Below are 12,479 nucleotides of genomic sequence, written 5' to 3' on the forward strand. Positions count from 1 at the left end.
AGTGCTCTATCACTGGAGCCACATCTCCAGTCCATTTTGCTCTGGTTATTTTGGACATGGGGTCTTGAGAACTATTTGCCCAGACTGGCCTCAAACCATGATCCTACCGATATCAGCCTCCCAAGTAGTGAGGATACAGGTGTGAGCCACTGGCACCCGGCTATGGTTATCGATTACAATAGTGGGGGGAAATTCTTGATATGATCTACCCTCCATTGCTCTTTCGCCACTTGCTGATTAGAAGTCCAGTGCAAGGCACAGCCTTCCTTCTCTCTCACTGCTGTCTTTATCAGTTACTTGTTTATACGTGTTTTGTTTATTCTGTGGGTTATAATTCATTTGTGCCATTGTTGATTTTGTTGCCCACGTGGTTCCAGTGTAAGTTGGCTTCTGCCACTGCTGAGTAGCTTTTTATCTTTGGTACCTCCTAAGCCCTTGAATCAGCCATTTCTCCAGAGAGCCCTGCTTTTCTTTAGAAATGTTACTTAGAAACCAAGATCTGTGTGCTATGGTGCTGCAGGGCCCCTTCCCAGAGTGTGCATTCATCCATCCCTCTGTCCCTCCCTCCTCTCTTTCTTTTTTTCTTTCTTACATGGTTTTAGGTGTTGAACTTGGGGTCTTGTGCTTTCTAGGAAGGTGCTTTACATCTTGAGTCATGCCTTTAGCCCTTTCAGCTTTCTTAGTAGATAATTTTTGATGACACTGTCTAACAGTTGGTTCTCTTTATGGCAGTCCTGAGATTTTTGGATGGAGGTGCTCCAGGAAGGGTTGGCCACAGATATGATTGGAGTGTATTCTGTGAGGTTCTCTTCCTAAATATTCATATTTGCCATCCCTGTTTGAATATGGAACACACTTTATGTGATCAAAGAAATGAGGTGTTTCTGAAAGTGATTTTAACATGCCGCATGGTGGCAACCCAAGTTCTCCACCAGATATCCTCCCATCTGCCAGGCATGTTCTTGTGTGGAGATGTCTCACTCATAATTGCTAAGGGTCTCCAGAGATTAAGCCGTTTGTCCAGATGATAAGTCTTACTTTCTGCTCTGGGGCTGTCTTAGTCTGTTGTTACTACGTACATTGGGTAGCTCATGAAAAATAGAAACTTATTTTCTCACAGAAAGTCCAGGATTAAGGCACTGAAAGTTCAGTGTGTGGTAAGGGCTGTTCTTTGCTTTCAAGGTAGCTTCCTTGCTCTCTCTCCCTCCCTTCCTCCCTCCTTTTGTCTCTTTTTCATGGTACTGGGTTGTGAACTCTGGGTCTAGTGCTTGCTAGGCAAATGGCTCTACCACTTTAGGAATGCCCCAGTCTTTTTTGCTTTAGTTATTTTTTTGGATAGGGTCTTTCAGATAGGGTATTGTGCTTCTGCATGGGACTGCCCTCAGCCCTTGATCCTTCTACCTATGGCTCCAGTGTAGCTAGGATTATAGGTATGTGCTACCATCTTCCTTCCTTCTTTTCTTCCTCCCTTTCTCATTGAACCCAGGGCTTTGTGCATGCTGGTTAAGTGCTCTACCTCTGAGCTACACCCCTGGCCTGTGATGATGCTTTCTGTGAAGGACAAGCTAATCAAATGCTCTGTGAAGCTTCTTTTCTTTCTTTTTTTTTTTTTTTAAATAAGGGCCTTACTGCCATTTCAAGGGAGGAGCCCTTATGGCCTAATCACCTCTTGCAGACCTTGCCCCCCCAATACCATCACATTGCTACACCTGAAGCTTGGTGGGAACATACAAACATGGCAAGGCCCCTGCCTCTTTGGTGTCCACAGGCTGTAGTAATTCTCTCCCTAAGCTCCTGTGCTGCTTTATTCTAATTAAAACCTGAGATTCTAGGGAAGCAAATTTGAAATTCAGACACAAAGAAGAGCTGTGTCTTCTGAAGGACAGCCTGCTTGTCCACGGCTGGTCCCGTCTCCTTTCTCAGTGGTGCCTATATCACTTAGAAAGCTGATTTAGTTTATCTGTTTTGCTTTTATCATGGACTTTGTTTTCCAGCATGGGAAAGACTTCGAAGCTATTCAGAACAACATTGCTCTGAAGTACAAGAAGAAGGGGAAGCCAGCAAGCATGGTGAAGAACAAAGAGCAGGTTCGGCACTTCTACTACCGCACCTGGCACAAGATCACCAAGTACATAGACTTCGACAACGGTGAATATGCCATGGACTCAGTCTCTGGGGGGCCTCCAGGCAGGGTTGGCTTCTTCTCAGGAGAATGCTTTCTGACAAACAACCAGAGGACACTTACTAGCATTTTTCTCACCCAGCCTGGGACTGGCCTCCAGGTGCTTTTGTTGGTGGCACATCCAGTGCCTATTGGTCATACTTAATAGTGACAAAATTGTCTACATCTATGCTCCAGTGATCTCACTGTCACTTTTCTGACTTGAGTTTTGGTTCTCGGTCTCTTTGAGGGGTGGGGCACTAAGTTTGACTGAACTGAGTTGGGCTTTGGGCACATGAGAAGGCCTGAATTGCCCCCTTTCTCTTTTTGCTGGCTCTTTGTTTCCAAGTGGGGGCATGTGGAGGGCAAGAGCTATATAGGACCTGGCCTGGTCTGTGAGGGTGGATGCTTTCCCAATGCTCTGACCACCTGTGTTTTAGTCAAGATTTGTGTAGAGTCCATTTTTAGTCACATGACTTTTAGTCACATGACTTAAGTCATCTCCGGCTGCAGTTCTGGCTTCTGACTCAGAGCACTCCTGATTGGCCTACAGCTTCCCCAGTGGCACTGGATCCAGATTCTAATTGCTACTTTGGGGTCTTTGTAAAGTTTTGTTATCTTCTGTCTCCATGTGTTGGGAGAATAGCCTCTCCTTATGCTCCCTGTGCAGAGCAGAGCTGTGGAGTTATACTCCCTCCTCCTCTGGCCTGTCCATCTCTAGAGACCCATGAGATTGAGGTGTCAATCTCCACACATGGGGGCATCCCTTGACTTGGTTGAGTTGGTGGTCTTTTGCTAGTGCCAATTACATTTTTGCTTTTGGCATCCATATGATTATAAACATAAGATTTTTTTACTGACTTCAAGTCAACATTCTTGTTCTTTTTCCAGTTGTCACCACCACTTCTATATATCAGATCACTGATTTATTTGCATATCTCAGCACTGGTCCAGTCCCTGACATCCAAGGCTACCTTGGTTCTTGTCAGGTTGCAGTGAGCACTTGTTCCTTCCAGAAGGCATCTGTCTATGCTGCTATCTTTCCGTTTTCCTTTTCTTGTTGGAGATCATATTCTTTAGTAACATTTTGAAAGTACGTTCACACTAGCTAGTCTGAAAAAGCTCTCAAATGAAAAGTGACCAGTGAATTGGGGTTGGGAAGCTGTGGTGGAGGAAGTGTGGAGAGGCTGGATTCATGTGGGATAAGTGAGTGGACCTGGGTCTTTACTAAACCCATCCAAGGCTCTGAGGTGCAAATGCTCATTCCTGGACCTGCCAAATCACTTCTCCTGTGTCAATGTCAGAGGGTGTGTAAGCAGATGCTTCTTTTCCGTTTCTGTTTCCTTTCTCTGCTGATCTTCTTCCTGATTCCTAAGTCCTGTTGATGCCTGGAGGCGCCATTCCTCTCAGCCCTTCCATCCCTCCAGGGGTGGGTCGAGGCTCTTGCACTCAGTGCTGTGACATTGGACCAGACTGTCCTTTCTCCTTCCCTGTGGTGGGCCCAGTATCCCTTCTCCTTCTGTCCTCTTGCTGACTGGCCCCATATGAAGGGCCTTCTTTCTGTCATACTCATTGCTCTCCTAAGGTTATGATAGGCTTGCTTTTTGGCCAGGTGTAGCCAGAGACCACCTGCTTCTGTATGCCAGCACCAAAAGTGTCACCAGGCACTTTGATACTGTCCATCCCCTACAACTGGTTTCCACCCATGGGGGAGGCCTAGCTGAGAGCCTCAGGTCAGAGGTCTCCAATGCATTCTGAAGTGCCCATTGGGTCCTTATATGTTGCTATGTCACATCACACAAAGTAGCAGTGTTCTTTTTATTTTATATGTACTTTTGGTGGTTTTTTGAATTTATTAAAAACAAAGCCACTCCATCTGTAGCTTATCAGGGGGTTTTCTGATTCCTTAACCAGAGAACAACCAAAGAAGTTGTGCTGACCAGGACCAGGTCCAGACTTGCTAAGGACAGGTCATCTCTCGGAATGTAACTCACTCCATAGCTGATCTGAGGCTCCCATGTGTGTCATCTGGGATTTCAGTAGTTTTATAATCCCACATTGTTTCAATACAGATAAAGAGTCTCTGATGGCTGTCGTATCAAGATCACAGTGGCTAGCATACAAGGGTTCCCTTTCCTGCCCAGTGCCTGACGCCCATCCATCTAGGGCCTCCTGTCTGCACTCTGCTGTGCTTTGTGCTGCTGGTGTCCAGGACAGCCCCAGAGCCTCAGTGCCTCTGTGAAGGGTAGTGTCTTCTCATGTCTACCTCTCTACCAGTGTCTCCTGAGTATAGGTTTTGTTTCACAGATCTAAAGTTCTGAAACACAAGCTCTTTTCCCCATCTATGAGTCTGGAAGGAAACCCTCAGGAGCCTTGAAAGTCCTTATGAGGAAATACAGGGAAGCACAGGCGGCATGAGTGGTGCTTCTTGGAACCTGTTCTGCCCTGCCCTGAGTTCCCACTCTGAAGCCCTTCATCTCATGCTCCTGTTGGCCACTTTTCTCACTTTCTTGCTCTCTTTTTTTTTTTTTTCCTTTTCTAACTTTGTTACTCTTGATTCTAGTTTTTTCTCTCTGAGTTGTGGACTTTTTTGTTTTTGACTTTCAAGTGGTAAACTTTAAAAAAATTTCTTTTATCGAGATAGAATCCACATACCTTAAAACTCACCTTTTAAAGTGTGCAGTTCAGTGGCATTTGGTATAGCCATGATGTTCTGTACCCACTATTTCTATCTATTTTCAAAATATTCTCAACACCCTAAAGGAGAACGTATGCCCATTAGCTCTCCTTCCCATTCCCCTGCCACCACCTCTTTGCTTTCTGATGGTAGGTTTTGCCTGTTCTGAACATTTCATGCAAAAGGCCTTACAGACTGTGTGATCGTTTATTGCCTGGCTTCTTTCACTGAGCATGTTTTTAAGGTTCATCCGTGTCATAGTATGTCAGAACTTCAGTTCTATTTTTTGGATGAATAATATTCACCCATAAAATGTGGAGTTTTGTTACCCATTGAGGTCTTAAGGTTTTCCTGAGCCCTAGTCTTCTTAAGGATCCCATAAGATCTTGAGTTTTTCTCTCAGGAAAACCTTGAGGAACAGTTGGCCCATGATGTTAGTGGAGTCATTTCCTTTGAGCTAAGTTATGGTCCAGAATCCTTCTTTTAGATCATGTCTTCAAAATATCATTCACCACTTACTAGTATATTGAAAAGAGATCTCTGAGGAGAGCACCAGAGAAGGCAGTTGAGAGAGCATGGAGGGGACAGGTCACATTTGTCCTTGTTCTTTGAGATAACCTGAGGGTCCTAGACACTGTTGTTGCTTGGCTCCCATGTCAGTATGGTGTTCAACTTTGTATACTTAAAAATATTGAAAATCACGGTGGTTCACTCTCCTGCCCAGTGCCTGGGGATGGTTATCCAGGGTGGCAGGGATACAGGGCCTCCTGTCTCTGTTCTGCTGTACCCTGTGTGCTGTTAGCGTCCAGGACAGCTCCAGGTAGCAGCCCCTGAGGGAAGAGAGGTAGCAAAAGTAGTAGGCTCCGCCCAACTCAGCCTCTGGCTTTCTGTAGTCACTACAATATTTGGTTCACACTGAAGGCCAGAACTTAGTGGGTACCGTGTCAAGCCACATGTTTCCCTGCCTCCTTGCTTCCTAAATAAAGCTTGTGCCTGTTATTGATGGGTGGACGTTGGGTAGGGCTCAGTAGCACATAGAGCCATTGTCATCTGGGGAGGGCACAGGCAGGTGGGAAAATGAGTTCCCAGAGTTCCTGACTTTATCTGTGGTTGGGGAGTTCAGTGCTGATAAAGCTGGGCGAAAGGTATGATGGTGCTCACATCCACCTCTTCTTCACCCTCCTCTGTGAGTACGGGCTGTGCTAATAAAGCCATTTTCTGAGGAGACATTTGTTTTGCCTGTCGGAAGTAATGTTTTAAACCCCACTGCTCATTTTTGTTTAGATGTTTATTTTGAAAATGGCACAAGCAGCACTGTGTTCCTGTAGGTTCTTTGCTAGCTTCTCCTGAGGTTAGGCACCGGCTTGACCACGGTTCCATGATTAACACAGGAGCTCAACCTGAGTCTTCTGGCAATATTTCTCCAGTACTATTCCTGCATGCACAGACTGTACCCTATGGATGTCTTTGTCCTCCTTCCTAAGCTCTTTCCTCTTGTTCTCCAGTGTTTTCTCGAGGACTGAAGAAGTCATCCCAGGAGCTGTATGGCCTCATCTGCTATGGCGAGCTGCGTAAGAAGATTGGGGGCTGTGAGTACCACTAGCCCATCCTCAGGTCGCCCTGCGGCTCTTCTTGGTGGGCTATTGTCTTTGTCACCGATGATCTTCTTTAAGGCCCAGGAACACCTGTTTTTCCTCCAGCTTTTATCTGGATAAATTTTTAATAGCAAAAAGATTGAAAAAGAATGTGATGATCATGCTCTTACTTAGGTCACCGTTTATTAATGTTGACCACATTTGCTTATGCTCTCTTCACGCATACACACACGCACTTGTTCTGACACACAGGAATACACTTTGTCACTGTCATTTGATTATAAGGCCTTATGCCACACCCAGACTGCGTCACCTCAGAGCATAGGCCCACTTATACAACCAGTCCCATCGTTGCACTGAGATATTTCATACCCATCAGACTGGCACAGCCTGCCCATATTCAGATTCCCCAGAATGCTCCCAGGTGTTAGTCAGGGCTCCTGCCAAGGGCCCTTGTCTTGCATGGCAACATGGGTCACTTGGACCAGGAGCCACTATGTTTTTCCATCTTTGATGATGTTGGTATTTTGAGTCCACTGTTCTTTACTAAGGAAGGATTCCTCACTAGCTCTTTGCTCTGATCATCCCCTGGTGACCATTTCCCTTCAGAACATTTCTGGCATGGGTGCCAGGTAGGGATGCTCTAGCTTTCACAGGGCATCTGTGCCCCATTCATCTCAGCATTGCTGTGCCCCTTAATGAGAACAAGCAGGCCTCACAGGTCCAGTGGGCATTGTAGGGTCCACCTAACATGCTCAGGGTGTGCAGCAAGGCTGGAAAGGATAGGTATTTCCTGGCTGCTATGGATGGTGTTCTTGGTGGTCATTCAGGCATTGTCCCAACCATTTGCTGTCTTTTTGTGTCTAGTCATTGGCCCCTGGCTGCTGTGAACAAGCCTGGCCTTTGTGTTTGGAAGGTGCTGCCCTCTTGTGCAATCAGCAGCCCCTGTTCCCACACTCCTCCCCTCTCTTCTTTCAGCCCCCTGCTGCTTGCTGCTATTCTGCCTGCGCCAGGTGAGGGCCTGGGTCCCAGCTTCTCTGGCTCCACTCTTTATAGTCTTCCATTCATCTGTTATTGGGTCACCAGTCCCTCCTTTCCCAGACTCCCAATAGCTTTGGCCTCTGCTTTACAGCTCTCGTTTCCTAGAAAGAAAAGGGAAACCCTTTTTGCCCACATGATCCCACTGTCTGCAGCCTGGTCCTTCTATACTGCTGCCTATCCTGGGTTGCTTTTGTAGAAGTTATGACACACTGTATGTGTGTATATCCTCCTTCTTCCAACCTATGCTGCTCAGAGTTCCCTCCAGCTCTTGTCAAGGATGCCCATAATTTCCATGCCTTGGAGTCCTCTTCCTATATACTTCGGCCTGCACTGATATCCCTCCTTGCTTGCTTCTGAATCTCTGTTTGCCTCTCTTTGACCTCTCCTAGTTCCACAGCTTCAGATCATTTTCTGCACACCAGGTAATTACATTATTCTGTTCACGCTGTGAACCAGCACATGACAGGAGTCTCAGCCCTGGGTGGGTTAGGTCCTCATTTTATCCAGTAGCCCCAGTACAGAAGCAGCTGCTGGAGGTGATGACTAAAGACTACCCTCACCTGCTCCTTTGGTTGCTCTTTCCAGCACTTGAGCCTGTCCACATTCCTAGCCCCTTCCTTCCTGTGTAGACCAGGCTGTGCATGTATATCCTGACTGGCTCCCTGCTTCCATCCTTCATGAGTTGTCCCACGTCACATACCTTCCCCCATCCCCGTGGCATCCTCTTTGCATGGTTGCATGCCTCCCTGTGGCTGAGCAGGGCTCCTGGGTCCACATGGCCCCCCAGTCTCTGCTCCTTTTGCTCTTTCCCCACCCTGAATGGATTGTGTTTTCAAGGTACCACCCCTTATTGGACAGGATGCTATAGCCCTCCCCAGGCCATCTCATATTCAGCATGAGTCTTTGCATGCATCCTCTTGACTGTTTCTGCTTTATGACCTTGGGCAGCTTTGTGTTGCCCTCTCCCTCCTTCTTCTCCAAAATGTGGCCTTCTAGGTCATAGTCTGTGCACTCAGACCTCGACCTGTCTTCCTAGCCACATCCCAGTCCTCTACAGGACAAACTTCTGGATCACAGTGGGCTTTTCCCTGCCTCTGTAGCTCAACTTGTGCTACTGCCCCTAGTTCTGCTAGGTAGGCTGGTCCTATCGCTCCAGCTACACATCATGCTCAAATGCACATTGACGTGCACTCTTCACACATATCTGGAACTCACACGGAGCTCTTGGCTTCACATTGAACTGTTAGAGTCCTTCACCATGTGGGAGTGTCTCCCCTCTGAATGTCTCCATCACCACTCATGAAGCTTGCTACATGCTAGGTCCCTTGGTTTCATCGCTTTGTTGTGTTCCCTCATGTCTCTTTTTGGAGAAGTACACTCTTGAGACCTGTTAGCATTTCCCCATGAGCCTGTGCATGGTCTGCTCTCTGGACCATTTGGAAAATGAGTCTGAAGCTTTCCTTCTACATGGCTCATTCTGCTTCAGGTCTGTGTGTAGAGTCTTCCCTGTCGTGGGACATCAACATGCTGATTGTGTGAAGCACCCTCATGGCTGCTTCTGTGGGCTGGTGTCACCCAGTTAGATAAGGACTATGGCTACTCAACGTAGAGGGCAGTGCTTAGGTCCTTTTGCAAAGCAAGTGAGAGGTTTTGCTTTTTCACCTTGGTGAAGGTGGGCACAGCTGCTCTTGCAGCATGGTGCTTATGGTTGTCTCTAGTCCTTACTATGTTGAGAAGACAGTTCTGTGCCAAAGTCCCCTGCTTGGTGCCTGGTTCAGTGACTGGAGCCCAGCGGCTGGAGATGGGGTCTAGGATAGGCCTACTGAGCACAGTGTTATTTGTGTTATGTCCTTTCCTGAGAGACCATTAGACCAGGGGCTGGGGAGTTGCTGATCACCAAGGAGTAGATGAGCTTTCCTTCTCACCTCTTTCAGTTCCTCCCAGGACAAAGGCCAAAAGTCCCATGTGGCCCCATAAGGCCCTGCTTGATCTGGTTTTGTCTCCTCCATCAGGCTTTACCCCCAAGCCTCTCTCTGTGCAGCTTACTAGACACAGGACTATGGAGGCTTATGCCTGCTCCCATCCTCCCTCTCCACTGACCTGTCACCTCCTACAGCTCTCAGCTGCATTGTCCCTGAGTCTGTGCCAGGTTGGGTCTCCTTGTCTTAAACACTTTTATGTACTCCACATCTTCCTGTGCTCATTGTGGCACACGAACCTGGCTGGTTAGTGACTGTCTAAGGGCAGTGGCACATGTGGCTCCTTATTCATGATTGTGTACCTTTGCGCTTTCCAGTGCTCTTCCCCCTTTCCTGAAGACTCATTTCCATCTGGCGACCTTTCTCTTTAGGCCAAACACTTCCTTCATTCTTTGTCATGCAGTTGTACCAACTCTGATTTCTTTTAGTTATTATTTATCTGAAATAAATAATAACTAAATTTTTGTCTTCACCTTAAAAAATATTTTAACTTGGGCTGAATGTGTGGCTCAACTGGTAGAGTCTTTGCCTAGCAAGCTCGAGGCATCCTGAGTTCAAACCCCAATACTACCAAAAAACAAAACAAAAAAACTAAAAAACCCATAAGAATAATAAAAATTGTTGGATTTAGAATTCTGATTTTACAAGTCCATCCTTCCTTCTTCTCTCTCTCCCTCCCTTCCTTCTTTCCTCTGTTTCTCCCTCCTTTTCCCTCTCTTTCTCTCACTCCCTTCCTTTCTTTTTTTGTGGTGCTAAGGATCAAACCTGAGGTCTTACATGCGCTAGACAAGCACTCTACTACTGAACTATCTCCCCAAGTTTTCTTTCATCACATTAACACTGCTGTCCAATGTCTGGCCTACACTATCTGATGAGAACTATGTGGGTCCTTATTCCTCTGTATGAGAAGCAGTTTGTCTGGCTGCTTTTACAATTTCATCCTTGTCTTTCTCAGCTTGGCTGTGTGTTTGTGTCCCTAATCCTGCAGAATGGTGAAAGAAATTTTACAGTGAGCACTAAGGTGCCCACCTTGATTCTCCCACTAGCTGTTGCTTTTTTTTTTTTTTTTCAGTACTGGGTTTTGAACACAGGGCCTCATGCTTGCTAGGCAGGCCCTCTACCAACTGAGCCATTCCACCAGCCCTGTTGCTTTTTTTTTTTTTAATTTAACTTAATTTAATTTTTTCCTGCTTGTATCATACTTTTTTCCACATCTTGAGAATAATGATGACATTGGATAAAGTGGGACTTCTGTTCTAGTAAACACTGTAGGTGTCATTGTCATCATTGAACATGCCCTGGAATCTTGGAGATTCCAGACTGTACACCCGAGGGTCCACATATGACCAGCAGGGAAAGGGTGCCTAGGCCCTGGTGTGGTACCCAGGCCCTGGTGTGGTGCCCAGAGGAAGCAAAGTCATTCAGAACCAGTTAGTCTGTGCTGGACTGAGCAGCAGTTCAGCAGTAGCTGGGGATCTGGGAGAAGGGCTCAGATATGCAGGGAGCATAGTGGAACCTTGAGGAAATGGCTGGAAAGAAGATGCACAGGCAACTAAGCTATAGAGCATGGTGGAGGTGCTAGTCAGCTTTGCAGGGACTGGAGGAGGCTGGAGCTACTGAAGAGGTTTTATTTTGGAAGACCTCAGATATTCGGTAGCAAGATACAGAGTTTGTATAGAAGGCAATCATGTGAATCTCTAACAGTCTCATTCATTTATTTTTTTCATTTAAAGGCATGGATGACAAGAATGCAACGAAGTTGAATGAACTCATTCAGGTTGGGTAAGTGTGATTGAGACATACAGTAAGACTTGTTTACTCCTTATGGAGTAAACATTCATCCGCTGAAATAGAAGGTGAAATACCTGCATTTTTCTTCCCTTTTTTCCATGAGGATCATGGGAGTTTTAAAACTTACTATCCTCGGGTGTGCATTTTATTGTTCTCAAAAGGTGTTCAGCCCATGATAGGGACTGTCTGCACCCATCCTTGCCTGTAGTTTAATCTGACCACAGCCCAGGTCTCACTGCCTCTTTCCCTTACAGTATTCTTTCACATTCATCCCCTTCCCCTCCCCGCCCATCCCCTCCCCTCCCCTCCCCCCCATCCCTCAGAAAAGTTTCCTCCAGTTTCCTTGGTAGTTTGGCTTTTCCTGCCTTCTGGGTCAGTGCTTAGTTTGGCTCCCTTGTTTTCTTCCCTTGTGCTCCTGACTTCCAGAACTCAACTGTTCTTGCAGTCAGGAACTGCTAGGGCCTCTGAATGCTCATTGAGGCCTGCTCAGCCCCGACTGTTTCTGAATATCGCTTCTCCTGTGATGCTGCCTGCACTGGGGTTGTTGTGTGAAGATAGCCCAACTGCCTGGTTCTCGAGTTTTCCTAGTGCACTGTTGTACATGTGCTGGCCTGGACCTTGCAATTAGCCCTTGAGTCCTCCTATGTTTTGACAGTCTCCAGAGTTACTGCTCAGGCCAGTGAGATGTAAGTAGTCTGAGCTCCTCTGAAGTTACACAATTGGCCTGCGGCCCCTTCCTAGGCTTCCCCAGCACTATCTTCAGCCCCTTCTGTCTCTGTACCCTTTCCTGTGGTATTTCAATTCTTACTGGGCCTTTGTCATCTTTCATGGATGAAGGGTACAGATCTGCCCTTTTGCCTAGCTACATCTTGATTATAAATCCCACCACTTAGAAACCCTAACTTGCCCATCCTGCCCCCATGCTCTGAGTGTGTGTCACTGCTCTACCTCACTTGATTGGAAGTGCTACAGACCTGTCTCCCCATGCTGGCATGCCTCCCTCCTTGCCCTCTCATGGCTGCCCTAGGTCAGTCCTGGGGGTCATGGTGTTGCTGCTGGACCATACTTCAAGGCCCAACTCTGCCACTGCCTGCTACACAGTGAAGGAATTCTGTGTGTGGGTTTCCTGCTTGGTAGGTGACCCTTATTGGTGATTGCTGTGTCCCTTAGTACTCTGCCTTCACATTGACCCATTCATCCTATTTGGCCCTTCCCTATTCCCTGAACCCTGGATG

At 46.8% G+C, this 12,479-nt stretch overlaps 1 protein-coding gene across 5 annotated transcripts in view; it reads left to right on the forward strand.

Annotated features, from left to right (window-relative positions):
• The window catches only part of Cramp1 (cramped chromatin regulator homolog 1), a 57,940-nt gene that overhangs the window by 16,767 nt on the left and 28,694 nt on the right, over positions 1–12,479 (forward strand). For all 5 annotated transcript variants that reach the window (XM_020169301.2, XM_020169303.2, XM_020169299.2 and 2 more), the window contains exons 4-6: positions 1,995–2,148; positions 6,344–6,427; positions 11,187–11,235. In XM_020169301.2, coding sequence (XP_020024890.1) covers positions 1,995–2,148; positions 6,344–6,427; positions 11,187–11,235 — 287 coding nt within the window. The remainder of the gene's footprint in view (positions 1–1,994; positions 2,149–6,343; positions 6,428–11,186; positions 11,236–12,479) is intronic.

This window comes from Castor canadensis, chromosome 17 (assembly GCF_047511655.1).
Source record: "Castor canadensis chromosome 17, mCasCan1.hap1v2, whole genome shotgun sequence".
Taxonomy (NCBI): domain Eukaryota; kingdom Metazoa; phylum Chordata; class Mammalia; order Rodentia; family Castoridae; genus Castor; species Castor canadensis.